The sequence below is a fragment of the Gambusia affinis genome, linkage group LG06, assembly GCF_019740435.1.
Source record: "Gambusia affinis linkage group LG06, SWU_Gaff_1.0, whole genome shotgun sequence".
NCBI classification, from domain to species: Eukaryota; Metazoa; Chordata; class Actinopteri; order Cyprinodontiformes; family Poeciliidae; genus Gambusia; species Gambusia affinis.
In genome coordinates, this window is record NC_057873.1 from 4793215 (window position 1) to 4812592 (window position 19378).

The 19378-nt window shown below is 37.0% G+C and overlaps 1 protein-coding gene across 1 annotated transcript in view; it reads left to right on the top strand.

Moving 5' to 3' along the window:
- myo7aa (myosin VIIAa) overlaps positions 1 to 19378 on the top strand; it is a 55489-nt gene that overhangs the window by 25107 nt on the left and 11004 nt on the right. The window contains 18 exon segments of the mRNA XM_044118683.1: positions 2219 to 2356; positions 3175 to 3333; positions 5560 to 5652; positions 8287 to 8381; positions 8653 to 8737; positions 9851 to 10069; positions 11008 to 11115; positions 11297 to 11506; positions 12034 to 12240; positions 13410 to 13586; positions 14107 to 14196; positions 14287 to 14414; positions 16220 to 16346; positions 16427 to 16546; positions 16637 to 16756; positions 17112 to 17339; positions 18376 to 18543; positions 18648 to 18765. Coding sequence (XP_043974618.1) covers positions 2219 to 2356; positions 3175 to 3333; positions 5560 to 5652; positions 8287 to 8381; positions 8653 to 8737; positions 9851 to 10069; positions 11008 to 11115; positions 11297 to 11506; positions 12034 to 12240; positions 13410 to 13586; positions 14107 to 14196; positions 14287 to 14414; positions 16220 to 16346; positions 16427 to 16546; positions 16637 to 16756; positions 17112 to 17339; positions 18376 to 18543; positions 18648 to 18765 — 2590 coding nt within the window.

Consider the following 19378-nt stretch of genomic DNA (forward strand, 5'->3'; position numbering starts at 1 on the left):
GTGTCTATTTACTTATCTCATTTGACAAAGCAAAGTTTTCTCTATTGGTTAAAACCTTCAAAACTCTTCATGTAGTTAATTTGTGGCAACAAAAACACAAATAAAAGTTAATTTTCTGTTTCCACATTATCGTGGTTTCTTTCTTCTTCTGCATGCCAGAGTTTGCTCTTATGTTTCAGAATCGTGTTTCTCAGTAACTTTGCTGTTTTTTCTGTCTTCAATCTTTCTGTGCGGTGGGGTCTTTGTGTGCAAACGTGCCTGTGTGCTGCTTGTTGCCAGTTTCTGTGTGGTTATCCTTCTGGTGCCACAGCGCTCACTAAGGTAACCATCTTTAAAAGGAACGCACCAAACTGAAAATTTTTTTACTTTACCTCTTGACCTATCACATCTCTTCTATTTGTTTTTATTACCTCTTATCATAATGGACCTTACCAGAGGGGCCGCTTTTCATTGGCTGATGCTCATTCGACGTGGTCACGTGGGTGGCAGTCTCACAAACACGGGCGCTTCGTTAGCAGTTCTGATACAACTTCTACACCTTGAAGCCTGTCTGCTACACAGTCTAACGTTAGCTAAACAGATCAACATGCAACGTGTATCTGACACACACTAAAGATTTTATTTTAGCAGAAAAGGCTTTGGACTAAATTGTTACTCGTGTTAGCCACTCTAGCACAAAGTACAGCTGGTCAATCAACCATCGCTGTGTTCAGGGAAGCGCTGATTAATAATCCAGAAATGAATATCAAGCCTGGAAACTTGATATCGTAACGGACTGGATGTTATGTTTTTAACGTAATCTTTGCTCGTCTTGCGGGGCGCAGGCGGTTGATACGGTAACAAGTGTGCTTAAACTACAAAGAGAGAGAGAGTAAAAAGGTACGAGTGGTTTTGAGTTGATCACCTGTTCGGGTTATTTTACTTTTGTTTACATTTGCTGTGGCTCATTACAGCCGCTGTAGTTTCTAAACGTTTGACCAATTACCCTGTTTGTTTGTGATTATACGTCATTCATAACAAACATCAAAAAGAACAAATAGATTTCATAAAATTTTAACAAACAAATGGCTTCTTTACCGTAACAGAGCTCTCTAGTTCCTCTTATCAGTCTGTAGCTTCTCATATTGAGGTCATCAAACCAAATTTCAGATCTACCATAACTGACCGACTGACACCTGCTGGCCTCAGGTTTGCAACTAGCTTGTGACTGAAAAACCAGTAACCTCCTCCCAGATGATGACATGAACTTATTTCCTCTGTCCATTGTAGTAGCTGATATATTGTGAAAATCAGGTAGAAATGATGCACTAATGGAGTCATGTTTCCATAGAAACAATGCGCTACGAGGCTTTGCTTGTGAGACTTGCGGTCACGTGGGTCGGTTGTGGGCGGAGCTTGGTAAGGTCCATGTTCTTCCTCAATGTTGTTTTTTTTTTTTTACATAATTCCACTCATTCAATATTTCTTTATTTCTCCAAAGCAAAATTTGCATCTTTAAATCATTATCTATTTTTATACTAATTCTTTTTCAATATCAAACTCATAAATACAAACTAAACACATGGTTTACTGACCTCTACTGGCCACAAAAGGCAACTACAAACATTTTTATCCTTGCTTATAACAGGCAGGTAACACAGGTTTCTATTTATTATTGATTATTAGCATTTATTTACAGCCAATTGTTATTTTATTACTTTATAATTGTTATAACTGTATGCTATAAATAAATAAAATTCAACAAATGGATATTTTTTCTACTGTTAATCTTTATTTTCAGTATTTCAATTTCCACTTTCTCAGAGTGAACACTTAGCTAAAGATGCTAAGTTAATAGCATTAAGATAATAATGCTATTAGCTTAGCTGTATAACATTGTATAATACAATAAACCATTACTTCAATATATTTCCCTCTCTAATTTATTATCATTGCTGTATGTAGCCAGGGCATCTTGTCCAGGACGTATGGTGTTGTACCCAAGGTTACATGTATTTTAAATTTCTTTGCATTTAATTTTTCTACAGAAATGTTGCAGATCAACAGTGTTTTATTTTAAATCAGCGTTAAGCTGTAGAAAAATAATTATATTTAAAGACAAAGGAATTGGTTTGTGTCACAGCTCAGGAAATTTCAACTTGGCTGACCCTGACAGTGTTTCTGCCGTCCTGTTCTGTGTGTGTGTGTGTGTGTGTGATTGTGTGTTTGTTGTGTTTAGGGGGCAGAAACCAGGAAGCGCTCTCCCACCCTCAGCAGTCAGTTTAAAAGATCTCTGGATCTGCTGATGAGGACTCTGAGCGTCTGCCAGCCTTTCTTCGTTCGCTGCATCAAACCCAATGAGTACAAGAAACCCATGGTGTGTATCTGCTCTTTTTCCGTTTATTAAGCTGCTTCCGTAACGTTGGCAAGAAATGAACTGTAAATGGTAAAGTCATCACTTTGCTAATATGGGGAGATTTATAAGGATATGTTGATATTTTAAGCATAATCTGCAGGATGGTACGGTTTATGTTAAGAAGGTGACCAACTTTTTCTTTTTAACTAATGTATGTTTCCACTTCAGCATGTGTATGTTCTTTTATTTTATTGTTTTGACAATGTACTGTTAAAAAATACTGGAATAACAACAATTTTATCAAAACAATCAAAGATTTTAAGGTTTTCTGTGATTGTTTGTGGAGGAAAATGAGGCATAACTTTACATAAAGTTCCTGTAAATTCTCTATATTTTAATAATAGTAAAAAAAAGACAACCTTTACATTTGGGCTGCACGGATTGCAGTTTTGTTTAAAAAAATATGACCTGCATATACTAATTTTTGTTTTTATTTTGATTTCTCTAAACTGTTGCTAAGTTGTAACAGTGGGGTTATTTTTGTGAACCATCCTTTAAAGTCATCCTGTGGTGAGTTGATTTTAAGACCCTTATGGCAGATAAAATCAGTTTCACTTCTGCATCTATCGGCTAATCACTTTTCCCCAAAATTATAGGAATTAGGGCCCGTTTCTTGGTGAACTCCTGCTTTCACAAACTTTTCACTTACAACTTACCTTTAAGACTTGCTTTGATTGATTGGACAAAAATGAAAATACGATGTAGCACCTTCCTTTCTGACAGTAATAATCTTTGCCTGAACAGGCGGCTAACTTGTTAGCGTTGGATATGTTTTCCAGCGGTTTGACCGGGAGCTGTGTGTGCGTCAGCTGAGGTACTCTGGTATGATGGAGACGATTCGTATTCGGCGCGCCGGATATCCCATCCGCTACACCTTTGTGGAGTTTGTAGACCGCTACCGGGTGCTGATGCCTGGAGTTAAACCAGCATATAAACAGGTAGGGCTGACATCTGTGACTATCTGACATAAAGCTCTACTTTTTAGCTTTTCACACACAGTTTTTCTATTTGTCTTCTTCTTTCTTTAATAAATGAAGTGTGAAACTACGTCTGGACAATAAATCAATAACAATATATCACAATTGTCACGTGATCAATATCAAAAGATGGATAGAATATTCAATACATAAAATATTCACTGAACTGTGATCCAGAATCGCACAGCATTCTGGGAGATGTAGGCAGAGAAAAGGCTTTAAACACTCAGCCTCTCACAGCTAACTAAGCTAGGTTGGTGGAATCAACCAACTCTCTCATTCTTTGGATACCTGGCAACTAACTCATTCTTTGGTTGCCTGGCAACAACCTGTTGAGTAACTTCCACAGCAGCGGTTTCAGGTTTTGCTTCATAACTCCTTAATAACATTGTGGAATGAAAACTATGGATAAAACAGGAAAAGTCATGCCACCAGGCAGTATTTCAGATATTTAAAACAAAAAACCTAATCAATAATTATAGATATCAACTGATATGAAATGCTTATATCGTGATAATTTTTTCAGCTTTATCGTCAGGCTCCATGTGAAATCTGTATTTCTATCCATGAGGAAGAGCTCAGCGATATGGCTTAAAAATAAAATCTCCAATTTTTTAAAACCAGATTTGATTCTTATTTTAACAGATTTGATTGTTATTGATGCTTGTTATTTTATTTATTATTTATATTCAGTCATGCTGAATCTCTTACATCACTCATAGGTATGTATATATATTTTATAAATTTGATCTCTTATGGTACTATTTGTATTATTAATATTTAACTGGATGGAGCTGCTTGTCAACTAATAAGAAATTTCCCCTCAGGATCAATAAAGTTAAGTATATTGTATTCTATTGTATTTCCAATTCTTAATCAACTTTTTCTCTTAAATTTTTTTTTTTAAATGTAAAAAAATATTTTTAAAAACTGACTTTTCTTTCAATCTCTTCTGTGAGTTGACCTGAATTAAATGACAAAATGATTAACAGAAGCTGTAAAAGACACGCTTGTTAAACAAGATGATCGTTCCTTGGGTTAATATCACTCTGGAAACCCAAAAGTAAATATTTTTTCACAACTATCTCTTTCACATAAGTGTGAGGGGCTTCATTTAATTTTCCTTAGGGAATGATAAAGTATTTTAAAATTTGAATTTAACTTGCCTGATTAAAGCCTTTGTCTTAGAAATAAAAATAGTTTTTTGATAAGAGTGTGACAAACTACAGAAAAATAAACCTTTGCTTTCATGTTGCGTTAGAGACGTACTTTGTTCTCCTTGTATTAACTGTCCTAACAGGAGAAATGTTAGTGTTCTCCAGCTGCAACAGATCCACACCAGGTTTTGGAAATTAGGCGTGGGCCATCGAGTGTTTCCTGGTGTCAGGATCCGATCCGTGTTTATCCAATGGGTTTTTCCCACAGATTCCTTTCCTGCGACTCCCTTTGTGTCCCTGTTTCCCCAACCTCCCTCTCATGCTCCTTTTAGTCAGATGCCTCCGTTTGAGCTCTGATTCTGGGATGTTTGTGTCAGTTTTGATCTGATCAGTTTTGCCTATTTTTAGGGCATCTTGTCACTTTAAATGCAAATAAGTTTCAGACGTACAATTATACAACCAGATCTCTTTGAAAAGCCTCCTGCATAACCAACAAAAATGCAGCAAGTGATTTCTTGCTGCATTCTTGTCTCAAAACTTGTCTTTTCCAGCAGCCATTGTACATGGCTGCTGCACGTTTGGTCAGCAGTAAAACCAGCTGACCAAACGTGCTTGAGCTCATCTTGGGTTGCTAGGTAACCATAGAGTCCCCTCCCCCCGACTCTGACTTAATAATCTGAATATTTTTGAAACGGCTCTCTTTCCAGACTCCAAAAAATGATTTAGTGTTTTTTTTAAGCGCTTGTGCTGTTTTTAGACCCAAATGAAAGAAAAAAAAACATGCAAAATGTGAATAAAAAAAAAATCTGATGCATTTTTATTATGTTGGCAACAAATAAAATTTATTTTATAAGATCTGTAGTCAGATCTGTAGAAATACCCGATCACTGGAGCTTTGGTTTACTGAGGGCTAGACATATTACCTTGTGGAAAAGATGATGCTTTTGTTGAGTTCCTCCTCAGCAGAAACAGGAAGTTTTAATTAAGGGAGCATTTTAGAAACTAATTCCCTGTTGCTCTCCCTGGGCAGGAGGACCTGAGAGGAACCTGCCAGCGGATCGCTGAAGCCATTCTTGGCAAAGACGACGACTGGCAGATGGGAAAAACCAAGATCTTCCTCAAGGTGACTTTCCATTAAAGGAGAAACCTGCTGCAGGATCATGTTAACGTGGTCCAATGAAATCCAGAACCATTTATGTTCCGGTTTGGGATCCTTGAAAATACCTTATTAATGTATGAAGTTTTAGAAATTGCACATTTTTGTGATAAATTGGAATCTAACGTTTGATTAAAAGCTAAATTTGGAAAATTATATGAAATCATATATTTTCATACACCTAATAAGAAGACAAACTTTTTTCTCACTGCCTGAAGTTAAATCAAATTAAACGTTTCTTGTTTTAGGCTAGTTGGAATTACCAAAATTATTTCTGTTTGCCAAATGCCAGAAAACCTTGTGAGAACATTTTTTTAAGAGACTTGTTTTCCTTTAAACACAATTTGTTTGGATTGCTTTAATATGATGAATATTTATTATTCCTAATGGCTCAAAGGCTTATTGATCAGTGTAATTGTAACATATTTTATACATTAAAGGTTATTAAAATTGGGGATTTTTCTTTGTTAATTTAATGTTTTGTTTTCGGACCAGTCAGGTGTACAAGGTGTGTGTGAAACATTACGAAACACAAAATTTTGCTGTTTTTATTTACCTTGTCCCTGCTGTAGAATATAGAATAGTATCAAAGGATATTTTTAACAACAACATTGAATTATATAGGGCGTGCTGTGGTGGCATAGGGGATAGCGCGACCCACATCTGGAGGCCTTGAGTCCTCGACACGGCGGTCTGGGGTTCGATTCCCGGACCCAGTGACATTTGCCGCATGTCTTCCCCCCTTTCCTGTCAGCCTACTGTCATATAAGGGACACTAGAGCCCACAAAAGACCCCCTGGTGGGGAGAAAAAAAACAAAAGAACAAACAATGAATTATATAATCGTGAATTGAAACTCTTTTTTTATTTTTTTTTATTTGTATTGTTGTTTTTTTTTATCTTCGAAGTGGTGCTGGAAAAGTTTGAAAACTTCAAAATCATTGAAAAGTGCTTGAATTTCACTGTGCCTGTCCCAGTTCAATTACAATTCCAGCTCTAATTATCATAATAATATTATAATATTAAAACAGATAATTATTGCAACTAAATAAACCCTTTTTAGAGTGGTTTTAATGCACCTAACTGGAAATGAACCAGTTCATCCCAGTGGTAAAGCTCTGCTGTGATTGTTTCCAGTTGCACATCCAGTGACAGGAAGAACAGCATGTTTATGATTCCTGTCTTTGTGTTTTTTTTAATTTTCGAGAGGTCACTGGTGAGGCCCGTCAGTTAACAGGATAAATGAAAATATCAGCTGGTGCTGATTCAGGCGGGGCTAGTAGGCTGCTCTCCTCTGTGTTCTCTGCAAAGGTTTCCACCTTGTTTGTTTTATGTTTTATGTCATGTCTTTTTCATGGTGAAGAAGGACTTAAATCTAGTTTATTAGATGATTCTTTCTCAAATATTTTTATTATTTTCTCTTAAGGGCATCAAGCTATTGTTTTGTGCTCAAGCTGCAAGTCAGTAAAACTTTATTTATGCATGTTTTGAGACATAGGGTGTTGTCACACCTGGTAGTTTTCTTTCACACTGCAGAGTCAAATGAACCAAACCCTTTAAGAAACCTGTTTTCCTCCTCACCTGTGGGGGCGCTGCAACAAAAGCCACCTAAGAAAGAAGAAAACAACATGAGCAAACTTCCTTCTTCAAGAAATGTAAACAAAAATGGATTGATGTCAGATTTTAGTGGTTGTGGGATTTCTCTTCAATAAAAGACCAATTTATCTTGCTGGTGTTAGACTAGCGCGTTTGTTTTGATTCTATTTACCCAGAATGCCCTGCGCTGTAGTCAGACAATCTGAGTTTGCATTTTTGGCCCATATCAGAGTTTGTTTGTGCATTCACAACTCACCAACGTATCAGATGTTTTAGGCGACCTAGAGTTTGTTTAAAGAAAATATTTGATTTTTACAGATGTGTTTTATCACTTTCAATTCTGTTTTCTAAACTATTTCTTGTTTCTTTTGAAGTTTCATTTCTGTCATGGCAAAATGTGCTGCTCATTTAGTCAAAGACAGCTTCATGTCAACTAATTAAGAACATTTGCTTCAGACTTCATATTATTTTATTTGGATAAAAGTAGTAATTTTAGCAGTAATAGTTCTGTTAGTTACTGCAGATTTAATTAATCGTTAAACTACCAAACAGTGACTTTTAGGGGGAGAAAAAAACAGCACATTCCTTTTTGATATGTGTGTGTCTTAGGTCTACATGACCCCGGTGTGCTGATAAACATGTGGAAAGTTGAGGATTTTAGTTTGAGAGTAAAATGACATACTCAAGTGTCAGATGTTGGTGTTCAGCTGGACAGAAAGTTCAACAGGAAGGAGAAAGTGCAGGGAAGTAACACCGCTTCCTCCTCAGGACTGGCTCAGGTCACTGGAGGAAACAGCTTCAGTGTGTTAAACTTCTTTTGTCTGTTTAGTCAGTTAAAATCTGCAACATCAAAGCTTTGTATTAAAGATGTTTCCTGGCATTTTTATGTGTTATGTGCTGAATTTGTGCAAACTTTGCTTTTTTTCTGCAGCAAGTTCACACATGGTGTCAGAAGTGAGAAACAGAGGTGAAATCATTAGTTTGTATTGTTTTAATGTTGGTTTAGGATCATCATGACATGCTGCTGGAGATCGAGAGAGATAAAGCCATCACAGACAAGGTCATCCTCATCCAGAAGGTGGTGCGGGGCTTTAAGGACAGGTACTCGACATTCTTTTAAACAAATTAATTAAACCTTCTGCAAATTTATCACCTGAATAACCATACATATCTGTATTTGAGAAAATGTTATATTTATTCCTTGTTTCCCATTTGTCTTTATGGAGTGAAGTATTTTGAACTGTCTTGTTTCTGAAATATTCTATGTAAAACCTGACTTGGAAGATTTTGAGCTATTTTGTAAAGGAGAGATTATTAATTCTTAAAGGCAAATCTTAACATTTTTTATAATTTCTTTTTTTTTTTTAATCAGATCTAACTTCCTGAGGATGAGGAAGTCGGCGATGTTGATCCAGAAGACATGGAGAGGCTACCTGTGCAGAAAGAGCTATGGAGCTGTGAGGATGGATTTCACAGATTAGGGCTGGGCGACAAACCAATTCTATTGATTAAATCATTTTTTTGGTTTTGAAAATTTTATTTTAGGAAAATATAATTTTTTTTTTTTAATCAATGTAGTCCTTGATTATGTGTTACTCAAAGTAGGGAAGCTGTGTCAGATGCATTTTGCACCTATAAAGCGGGTGAGCAATGACTTAAATAATACTTGCTTGTGAAAATCTGTCTTCAGGAAAATACTTAAAAATACATATTAGCATAAAAATGTGGTTAGATGTAAATACTGCAGTTACTGCAGCACATGGTTTCACGCTGCCATAGAGCAACAGTTGGAATCTACATACATAAAATCAAGTATAACTTCACTTACTGATCTTTGATTTGACATCCAATAAGTGTCGTGACAAAAAATTTAATGTTTTCTACCAGTTTCCTTCATGGAGACAAACATGTGTTAGTTGCTGTCGATCACAGTTTCATTCAACTGGACATTAGGTCGGCCGCAGGCCTAGATCCATTTCTTTCCGGCATCATGTCAATTAATGGCGATTAATTGTTAACTAATTTTGCAATCAATTAATTAACAGGAGTATAGCGACTAAAAAAAGCCATTGTTAAGTCAAGCAGAAAGGGCTGAGCTTTTTCACACATTGATGTTAGAAGATGAATCTACAAACTATCAGGTGCTCACTAAAGTTATTCTATGTCATTGCATTTTAGGTAATAAAATTTTTATTTTCTTATTTAAAAAGGGATTGAATTATTTGTTTATTTACATCTTTTAATGTGTGCAAAAAATTCTTTTAGTGGTTAAATGTAAAATCTGCACAATGTAGCAAATAAAAATAAAAAATCAGATTAATCATCAGAATAATCGCTAGTTGTAGCCCCAGTTCAGAGTGACGTCAGCCTGTGTTTTACAGCCTCAAATCTTTTGGACTTTCAATGCAGGTCAGCTCACAGAAGTTAAAATCGGGAATTGAATTTGGTACGAAATAAAGAGATTTTATTTTTGAGCCACGTCGCCCAGCCCTAACACACAGAAGCATAAATAAAAATACCAAAAATCACGAAGCTAAAAGCCTCTTCCTCTCTTTCCTTCGTCCCGACAGATGCGAGCGGGCTTTTCTCGCCTCCAGGCTCTGGTTCGTTCCAGGAAGTTGTGTGCGTCTTACCATGTGGCCCGCCAGCGAATCACGGGTTTCCAGGGCCGCTGCCGAGGTTTCCTGGTGCGTCGGGCGTTCAGGCACCGGCTGTGGGCTGTCATCACCATCCAGGCGTACACCAGAGGCATGATCGCTCGCCGGCTGTACAAGAGACTAAAGGGCGAGGTAAACACAAAATCAGTTTAATCTGACTGTCTGTAATTACATTCTAGATTTCTAAAAATGAGCTTTCACCAGACCTAACTACATCTTTACTGTCCTGCATGGTAATTTAAGATATCTGCATTCACATTCTGACTAGTAAAAATAATAATTCAAGATATCTTTGATTACATTTTGACGAGTCAAAATTCCTTTCAAGATGTAATGACATCAACAAATTTGTTATTTGAAAGATCACACATCTGTAATTACAATATGTCAAACTGAATTAGTCAAAATTAGTTTTTTAAAGGAATTTTCAATTGGCGTTCCAGATATCTATAATCTAATTTTGGCTAGTCGTTACTTGTTTTCATTTGCTTTCATTTTAATTTGTCCTAATCAAATCAATATGTCTCCTAATGAAAATATTTTTTTAAATTAGAATTATGACTAGTCAGAACAAAAAGAGATAACTTAAATTTACTGTATGACTGGTCATAATTTAATTTTTGTTATCTGAAATATATGATTCAGAGAAACAGTAATTAATTTTAGATATCTTGAATTTAAACATCTGTACAAATTAGTAGTAAATCTGATGTCATTTATACCAACCAGAAAGCAATCAGAGAGATCTCAAATAGGTATTTTGTATACTCAAAATATAAGCACTAATTTAGAAATACATCTGGTGATAAACTAATTTTAGATATCTGGAATGTAAGTGGTGGGACAGATTTTATGTTAAAATAGCTTGCCATACAGCTACAGCTGTTTCACAACTAAAAAACTAATTATGAGGTCAGAGGTGAGTCACTACTGAAAATCATGATCAGTCGACCAGATCTGGGTTTATTTCTGTTGACTTAAAAAAAGTGAAAACATGCACTCATCTGGTACGTCATGCTTTAAATTTCTACAACACTCTTCATTTCTTTTCCTCACTTTCCACTAATCAGTACCGCAGGAGGCTGGAGGCCGAGAAGATGCGTCTGGCTGAAGAAACAAAACTGAGGAACCAAATGTCTGCAAAAAGAGCGAAAGCTGAGGCTGAACGCAAACATCAGGTGACATTTATGACACTAAAGACACATCTAGACACATGTAGGAGAATGTTTAACCTTATTTACTTTATCTTTCTGAAGTTCACAGAATAAATAAAAGTGTTGTTGGCGCCTCCAGCTCTGTTTTAAGCATTGAGCCTTTGGTACCATTTCTGTTCATGCATCCGTTTATTTCCTGTTCCAGGAGCGGCTGGCCCAGCTGGCTAAAGAGGACGCTGAGCGGGAGAAGAAGGAGAAGGAGGAAACTCGTAAGAAAAAGGAGCTGGTGGAGCAGATGGAGAAGGCTCGGCTGGAGCCCGTCAACGACTCCGACATGGTGGACAAGATGTTCGGCTTCCTGGGGACGACGAACTCGTTACCGGGCCAGGAAGGTCAGGCGCCGGTCGGATTCGAGGTAAACTGACCTCAATGAAGCACCTTTTATTATCACAGTGTCAATCGGCCAAAATCTGAATCGGAAGGTAATCGGCCAGATAACTGCAATCAGTGCACCTCTAACACCAATTAGTTATATGTTCATGATTCAGTCATAAGTCCTAAAATCCACAGAGCCGTCTTCAACAAAAAATTTCTTTTTACGTCCACAATAAATGTCATCTAATAAAATAGTTTACAAAAGGTCCAAAATTCATCATAAGTTAGACTTAGAAACTTAGAAATTTCCTTTAAATGTGTGTATTTCTCACAAAGTTTTCATTGTATTTTCTGTTATCTTGCTCTTTCTGTTTTTGTTTTTAAGTGTTTTGGGTAAAACTAAAGCTTTTTCAAATCTGCAGTCTGACTTATGTATGGAATTTTCTTTACTTTTTTACACAGAAAAAGGGAAAATATTCAGTGAACTTCAGTTTTGTACATAAAACCTCTTAAAGATTGATCAAAGAGTTTTATCGGTCAGGGACTGATTCCCCGTCTCCTCTCCAGGACTTGGAGCACTCCCATCATGAGCTGGTGGAGGAGGATCTGGACGAGGCTCTTCCTCTCCCTGAAGATGACGAAGAGGAGGATTTATCGGAGTACAAGTTCGCCAAATACGCAGCGACCTACTTCCAGGGCACCACCACACACACTTACGTTCGACGGCCTCTCAAGCAGCCGCTGCTGTTCCACGAGGACGAGGGAGATCAGCTGGTGAGTTTTGATCAGCTGGTCTGACTCCTAACAGAGGAATGTGGCCGGTCAGAAGGTTTAGTGGTGACTTAAACCTAAACTTTCATCAGATGATGCAAAATATTTCACTAACCGGATTGCACTGAGCGAAATGAGGCTGGAGTCAGGTTCAAACGACCTGAAACATTTAAACACCACACAAAAAGGAGAAAGACGAGAGTTTAGATTATTTTGCAAGGAGAGACAAGGAGAAAATGTGCTTTTGTTTCAATTTCTTTCTCCTCTGAAGCTTATTCTGCCATACTCTCCCTTTTTATTTCCTTAGGGGCGGTCCCTAGTTACACACTTATTTTGTTATCTAAAGTCAGTTACATGGCATCGTCGTTTCTACAGTTATTTCTTCTGTCATCTTGAGTGCAGACACGCCGCGCCTACGGGGCGACGGTTGAGTTCAGTTCCTGTTAATTCCTTCTGCTGCAAGGCAGGAGCTGAAAACTCACAGAGCAATGGGAAGAAACAGCACAACAACTTCACACATCAAACACAGTGAATATAAGATCACAGCAAACATAAGATAATATACTAAATATTTCTAACAGCTGGTTCAGTTTGTAAACTTTGAACTCTGAGCAGAACTTCCTTTAAAGCACAGTCTGCCTCTAGGAACGATCAGTGTAATTAATCAAGAATAATCAATTATTGAGATAATCGTTGACTAATTCAGTAATCACTTATTCGTTAACTACAGCATACACACTCAAAAAAAGGCCATTTGCATTTTAGTGTTCAAAAATATTCCAAGAAATATTTTTGCCTAAAAATGTTTCATTTTTGGCAAAAATAAATGTTTTTCTAATAAAAAAAAATTTTTACTGTTTGTTTATTTACATTTTTTTTTTTTACATATTTCTGGTATTGTATAAAAAAGCCTTAAGTGCTTAAAGGAAAAATCTGCAGAATATGGAAATTTTCTTATTCGCTTAATCAGTTTATCATCAAAAAATCAATAGAATAATCGATTACTAAAATAATCGTTTGTTGGATTCACTTCTGTCTCCACGTAAATGTTAAACACCATCAGCTCAGCTCGTTCTGATCAAAAGTAGGTAAATGCGAATTAAGACTTTCCTTTGAGTAACGTTTTTCCATTGGAACCTGATGAAATGTGTTTGACCTTTGCCCCCTGTGAGGCTGCGCTGGCCGTCTGGATCACGGTGCTGAGGTTCATGGGAGATCTACCGGAGCCAAAGTACCACACGGCGATCAGCGACGGGAGCGAGAAGATCCCCATCATGACCAAGATCTACGAGACGCTGGGGAAGAAAACCCACAAGAGGGAGCTGCAGGCGCTGCAGGGGGAGGGGGAGGTGAGGTCGAGAGGTCAAGAGGTCAAAATTTAAACAGCTTAGTTATTCTGGATTTATTATTATTTAAAAATTAGGAATAAAAGACGATAGTCTCGGTTTATTGTGAAAATTCAAGTACTCTATTACTTTCGCTGCAGTGTGACGTCAACGTTCTTCTTCTGCTCTTTGGGGATGTAAACATTCATACAGAAATCTAATTGTGCTTCCATTATTCAGCAGTATGAACGATCTTTAGCAAAAAGTCAGAACTGGGCATCAAGACCTGCTGTGTGAACGTAGCGTTACATGTAACAGTCATTTTTACAGTCAACAGTGAAGACAAAAACTGAATCTAATATTGATCACCAAACATAAGAATGTAAGCAGAAAATATTGTGCCAGAAATGAGAGGAAAACCTATACAAGTGTGTAAAATTTAAATTCTATTGCTTATTTATCAACACTTTATTTACTTTTGCCAAACAAACTTCATCGTTTATAGTGTTTTGTTTTAGAGTTGTTTGTTTTTTTTCTCCTTGAGACAACACCTTCTGAAAGCTTGAAGAAAAACAGCGTCCGACACAAACTGGTTTCCCTGACCTTGAAGAAGAAATCCAAGATCACAGAGGAGGTAAAACGTCTGGAGGCGGAGAGGGAGGTCCGCTTTTAGAGAGTAGAAAAAAAAAACAACACATAGAAAACAAGGCATTATGCGTTTCAGGTCACCAAGCGCCTCAATGATGGCGAGTACGGTCTCCACGGCAACAGCATGTTGGAAGATCGGCCGACTTCCAACCTGGAGAAACTTCACTTCATCATCGGAAACGGGATCCTGAGGCCGACGCTGAGGTCTGTGGAGAACATTAAAGCTTGGTTCAGTTTTTGTTTCGTCAAACTGGTCAGGAAGAACGAAGGTTTTTCAGTTCAACCAGATTTCATTGTTTTTATCGCCTGCAGTGTATCTAGATGTTTTTTCTTTGTTTCAACATATTCTAATATTTTCTTTGTGTTGAAATTTGATAATCGATGTTGTGTTTAAGTAAAGTGATTTGAACATAATTTTACATTTTAATTTGATACAATTGAAAATATCTAATAGGGATGGGGGATAAAGACTCAAGATTCTACCACATTATTTAGAGACATTTATTGTATCTTTGCTGTTTTTTCTTTTGTTTCTTAGGGAATTGTAACAGACTCAAACCCTGCTCTTGTAAAGATCATCTGTTGTGATTTAGGTTTCTTCAGTACATCAGTTACATAAGGCTGTGTGATTCTCATCACACAGTCACTGCAGTTATTAGTCTTCTTCAATTTACTGATATTTATCGATGCTCCTTTGAAAGCAGAAAATAATAAAAGTAGCAATCAGAAAATAAATTTTTGAGGTTTCCAGATGTCGTCAGTTGAAATTCATTGTTGTCGCAATAAATCAAAATTTTAATCAAAATTATAATATAATAATGGAGTATTACCTCTTTTTACAGACATGTGAAAAATGTTTGCCTCATTCCTGAGTTCCTATTTTTTTGTTTGTCACATTCCATTGTTTTAGAAAATCAAACCAGTTTAAATTTAAATATAATAAAACAGTTTTTAACTTAAGGTGTTTATTATTAAACGAGAAAATGTAGTGAGACAAATGTAAAAAAAAAAGAAAATCAGGAAGGGGGCAAATGCTTAACACCATTGCATACTGGTAATAGTTGTGGCAGGGGTGCCAAAAATATTTCAATTCTAATGACAAAAACTGTCTTATTATCATTACCAGTTCAACTAAAAACTTGACTCAACATTTTAATAAAATAATCAAAGGTGTAAGATTTCTGTAGCCATTGAAAATCATTGTAGATTAAAAAGGACCTAAAAGATTTTCCAGATAAAAAAAAATCAACAACCAACCATTAGCTATTTTATTTTATTTTATTTTTTTGTCTTTTCAGTAACAAGGTGCACTCTTGATTTATTTTGCCAGATGTACTAAGCGGCCATGATCAGGTCTGCATTTTAGTAAAAGTTGTTGCATGTTAGCAAAAACCTGGATGAATGCTTGTGTTGCACCTTATGGTTTCCTTTGTGAATGTTAAATTGGTTTTTTTTTTAATGAAATTTGTACTCTAAAACTGTTTTTTAGTGGGTATCTGTATTAAACTTTCTTCCTGAACTGGCAAACCACATTTAGGCCATTATTAGATTGTGGTGAAGGACCGCCCAAAATCATTTTGAGGGCCGCAAATGGCCCCGGGCCGCACTTTGGACAACCCCGGGTTAGGGTAATGTTTGGGTTTGGGATAAATCCAGTTACTGTTCAGTAATATGAAGTGGGTAGAAATATGAACTTGTGTGTGTGTGTGTGTGTGTGTGTGTGTACCAGGTTTTCATATCCTTATGGGAACCTATTTCTGTCTACAATGTGGGGTTACGGGGACCATTGCTCCATATGGGGACATTTTCTTGGTCTCCATGAGGGAAATTGTTTTTGGGTTAGTGGTTAGGTATGTGATGGTAAGGGTTAGGATTATGGTAAGGGTTAGGATTATGGTAAGGGTTAGGATTATGGTAAGGGTTAGGCTGTAGAAATTAATGGAAATCTATGTGAAGTCCCCACAAGTGATGAAAACACGACTATGTGTGTGTGTGTGTTTGTGTGTCAGGGATGAGATCTACTGTCAGATCTGTAAGCAGCTGAGTCAGAACCCATCCAAGAGTTCTCACGCGCGCGGCTGGATCCTCGTCTCGCTGTGTGTCGGCTGCTTTGCCCCATCAGACAAATTTTTAAAGGTCAGAATCAAAACAGTGACCTAAAATAAACTTTAGTTTACTGAATAAAGCACGGCTTCATGAAGGTTTTCTGTCCGTAGTACCTGAGAAACTTCATCAGAAGCGGGCCGCCGGGTTACGCTCCTTACTGTGAAGAAAGGCTGAGGCGAACATTTGTGAACGGGACGCGAACACAGCCTCCATCTTGGCTGGAGCTGCAGGTATGAACGCACCGATCTGCTTCAAGCTGCAGCATCATTTTGGTTTTCAGTGGAAATCAGTTTGACCTGAGTTCTGAAATCAACACTCAGGCCACCAAGTCCAAGAAGCCCATCTGAACGACAGCCAAGGAGCTCTGCAACGCTCTGTCCGACAAGATCAACCTGAAGGACCGCTTCGGCTTCTCTCTGTACATCGCTCTGTTCGACAAGGTCGGGCCACAAACTGCTGATCCTCATTTCCAGATGCAATATCTGCTGTTTTTAATGGATTAATCAACCATCAGTTACTCTAATGATTGATTCTTAAATGAAACGAGGTGAAACATTTAATGATTCACCTCGTGAATCATTAAATTCACGAGGTGAATTTAATGATTGGATGGATGTTTTTGTTTCATCCATCCATCCATCCATCCATCCATCCACCCACCCATGCATCCAACACTTATCTCTATTCTTCTTCTCTGTTTATTTTTTCTCTTTCTCATTTTCTCTCCATTTCTTCTCTCTTTATAATCTCTTTTGTTAACGCTGCTGCCGTGACAACCCTCCCCTCCTCCTGCAGGTCTCGTCTTTAGGCAGCGGCAACGATCACGTGATGGACGCCGTGTCGCAGTGCGAGCAGTACGCCAAGGAGCAGGGCGCTCAGGAGAGGAACGCCCCCTGGAGGCTGTTCTTCAGGAAGGAGATCTTCACGCCGTGGCACAGCCCAACCGAAGACCAAGTGGCTACAAACCTCATCTACCAGCAGGTCGTCCGAGGCGTCAAGTTTGGGGAATACCGCTGCGACAGGGTGACTAGCTTTATTTTAAGCTTCACGGGAATGTAAAAAGTAATCTAAAATTAAAACCACAAACTCTTACTAAGTATCTATAGCTAGTTTCTCGTGCAAACACCAAGACAAAACTAACTTATAGGTAACTTTTCAGCAAGACATCGGAGTCAGTAATTATTGAATATAAATTAAAAAGTACTAGTTCCATTGGCAGATTTTTTCACTTACAACAAGATGGTTTTCTTTGTTCTCAGTGAAATAATATGCCAAGGGAACTAGTACTTTTTAATTTATATTGAAGAATTATTTACTTAAAACAAGCTCCTATTACTTCTATAAGTTGGGATTTTCTTTTGTACATTTTTTGTCATTATAGAGGCTTTACATTTAATTAATAAAGATTTTAAAAAGTCTTAAATTTGAGTTGGTGGAACCTGCAGAAACCCTTATAAAACACTGAAATCCCATCACACTTTCAATAAATCACATGCAAAACAACATCGCAAAGATTTCCAGGTTTCTTTTAACTTTATTTTATCTGTAGACACCTTATTAATATGCTTTCAATTCAAGTCGGGTTTATTTGAATAGCACATTTCAGCAACAAGGCATTTTGAAGTGTTTGAAATCACACAACAGAACCCAGTCAGCAATTGAAGCGTCGCATTTTGTCAAGCACATCATTACACATCAAAATGTTGATTAATGTTTCAAAAGTGTCTCTGAACAGGTGGGTTTTAGTCTAGATTTAAGGGAACTCTTAAATCTAAATCTGTTTTGGCTGTTTTACAATTTTTCTGTAAGTTTGTTCCAGATTTGTGGAGTAATTAACATACAGCAGTTTATTATGTTTTTAGATATTTATATTCAATGGGGTTTATTTTGTTACTGTACTGCTGCAACGAGTGAATTTTCCCACTCTTTATTAATATAAAGGACTATTCTATTCTGTGATCTTATAATCTATTAAAGTTAATAGATCAGAATTGAGTAGGACAAATCAAAGTTTCTTTCCCTCTGTGACCTCTTGACCTCTGTGTTTCTGTGTCTCCAGGACGACCTGGCGGAGCTGGCCTCGCAGCAGTATTATGTTGATTACGGTTCGGAGATTCTTCTGGACCGCCTGCTGAGCCTCATCCCGTCCTACGTCCCGGACAGAGAGATCGGCACGTCCAAGACGGTGGAAAAGTGGGCTCATTTCATCATGGCTGCACACAAAAAGGTACAAGGAAACGCATTTAGAGGTTGTAGAGGCTGAACTGTCTGCAGTTCCTGAAGTTTAAAGGATTTATTTTCTGTTATAACGTCTCTGTTTTGCTGACTCAGGGTATTTACACCCAGAAGAGGTTCGACTCTCAGAAGGTGAAGGAGGAAGTGGTGGACTTTGCTCGCCATAAGTGGCCGTTGCTGTTCTCCCGTTTTTATGAAGCGTTCAGGTTCTCAGGTCAGAACCTTCTACATCATCAGAGATTAAAGAAATTTATGTTTTATTAAAACCTGTCATGATAACAAATTTTTTTATTGTGGATAAGAAATTGTGTCAGAAGTCATTGCGATAAATGATAATATTGTTATGAGACCATTTTCAACTAATAAAATGGTATAATAATGCAATAACACGTTCTCAAAGATCAACAAACCTTAAATTCTAATGAACATGCATCACTGAAACTAGCAGATGTTTTAAATGTCCAAAATAAACAAACAAATCAACAAATTATAAAGTCTCACTAAACAAAATTGTCCTTTTTAAAAAAGGGCTGGTTGAGACCAAAACAACAGACTGAAAACTATCATCCAATTTTTGGTAGAAAGAGAAAAACAATAAACCAAGTAATTGGAAATTATTGCACTTGTTTTAATTTATAATGCGATTAATTGTTTTATTGCAAATTGCAACAGGCCTAATGAGGATCTTTTACATCATGAGATAAATATAGATAGATGTAAATATAGATAATATAGACATGGATACATGTTTTATTAAAGCAGTTATTACTGGGACAAACAATAATTGTTGTTTTGAAACCATTTTCAACAAACATGATAATATTATT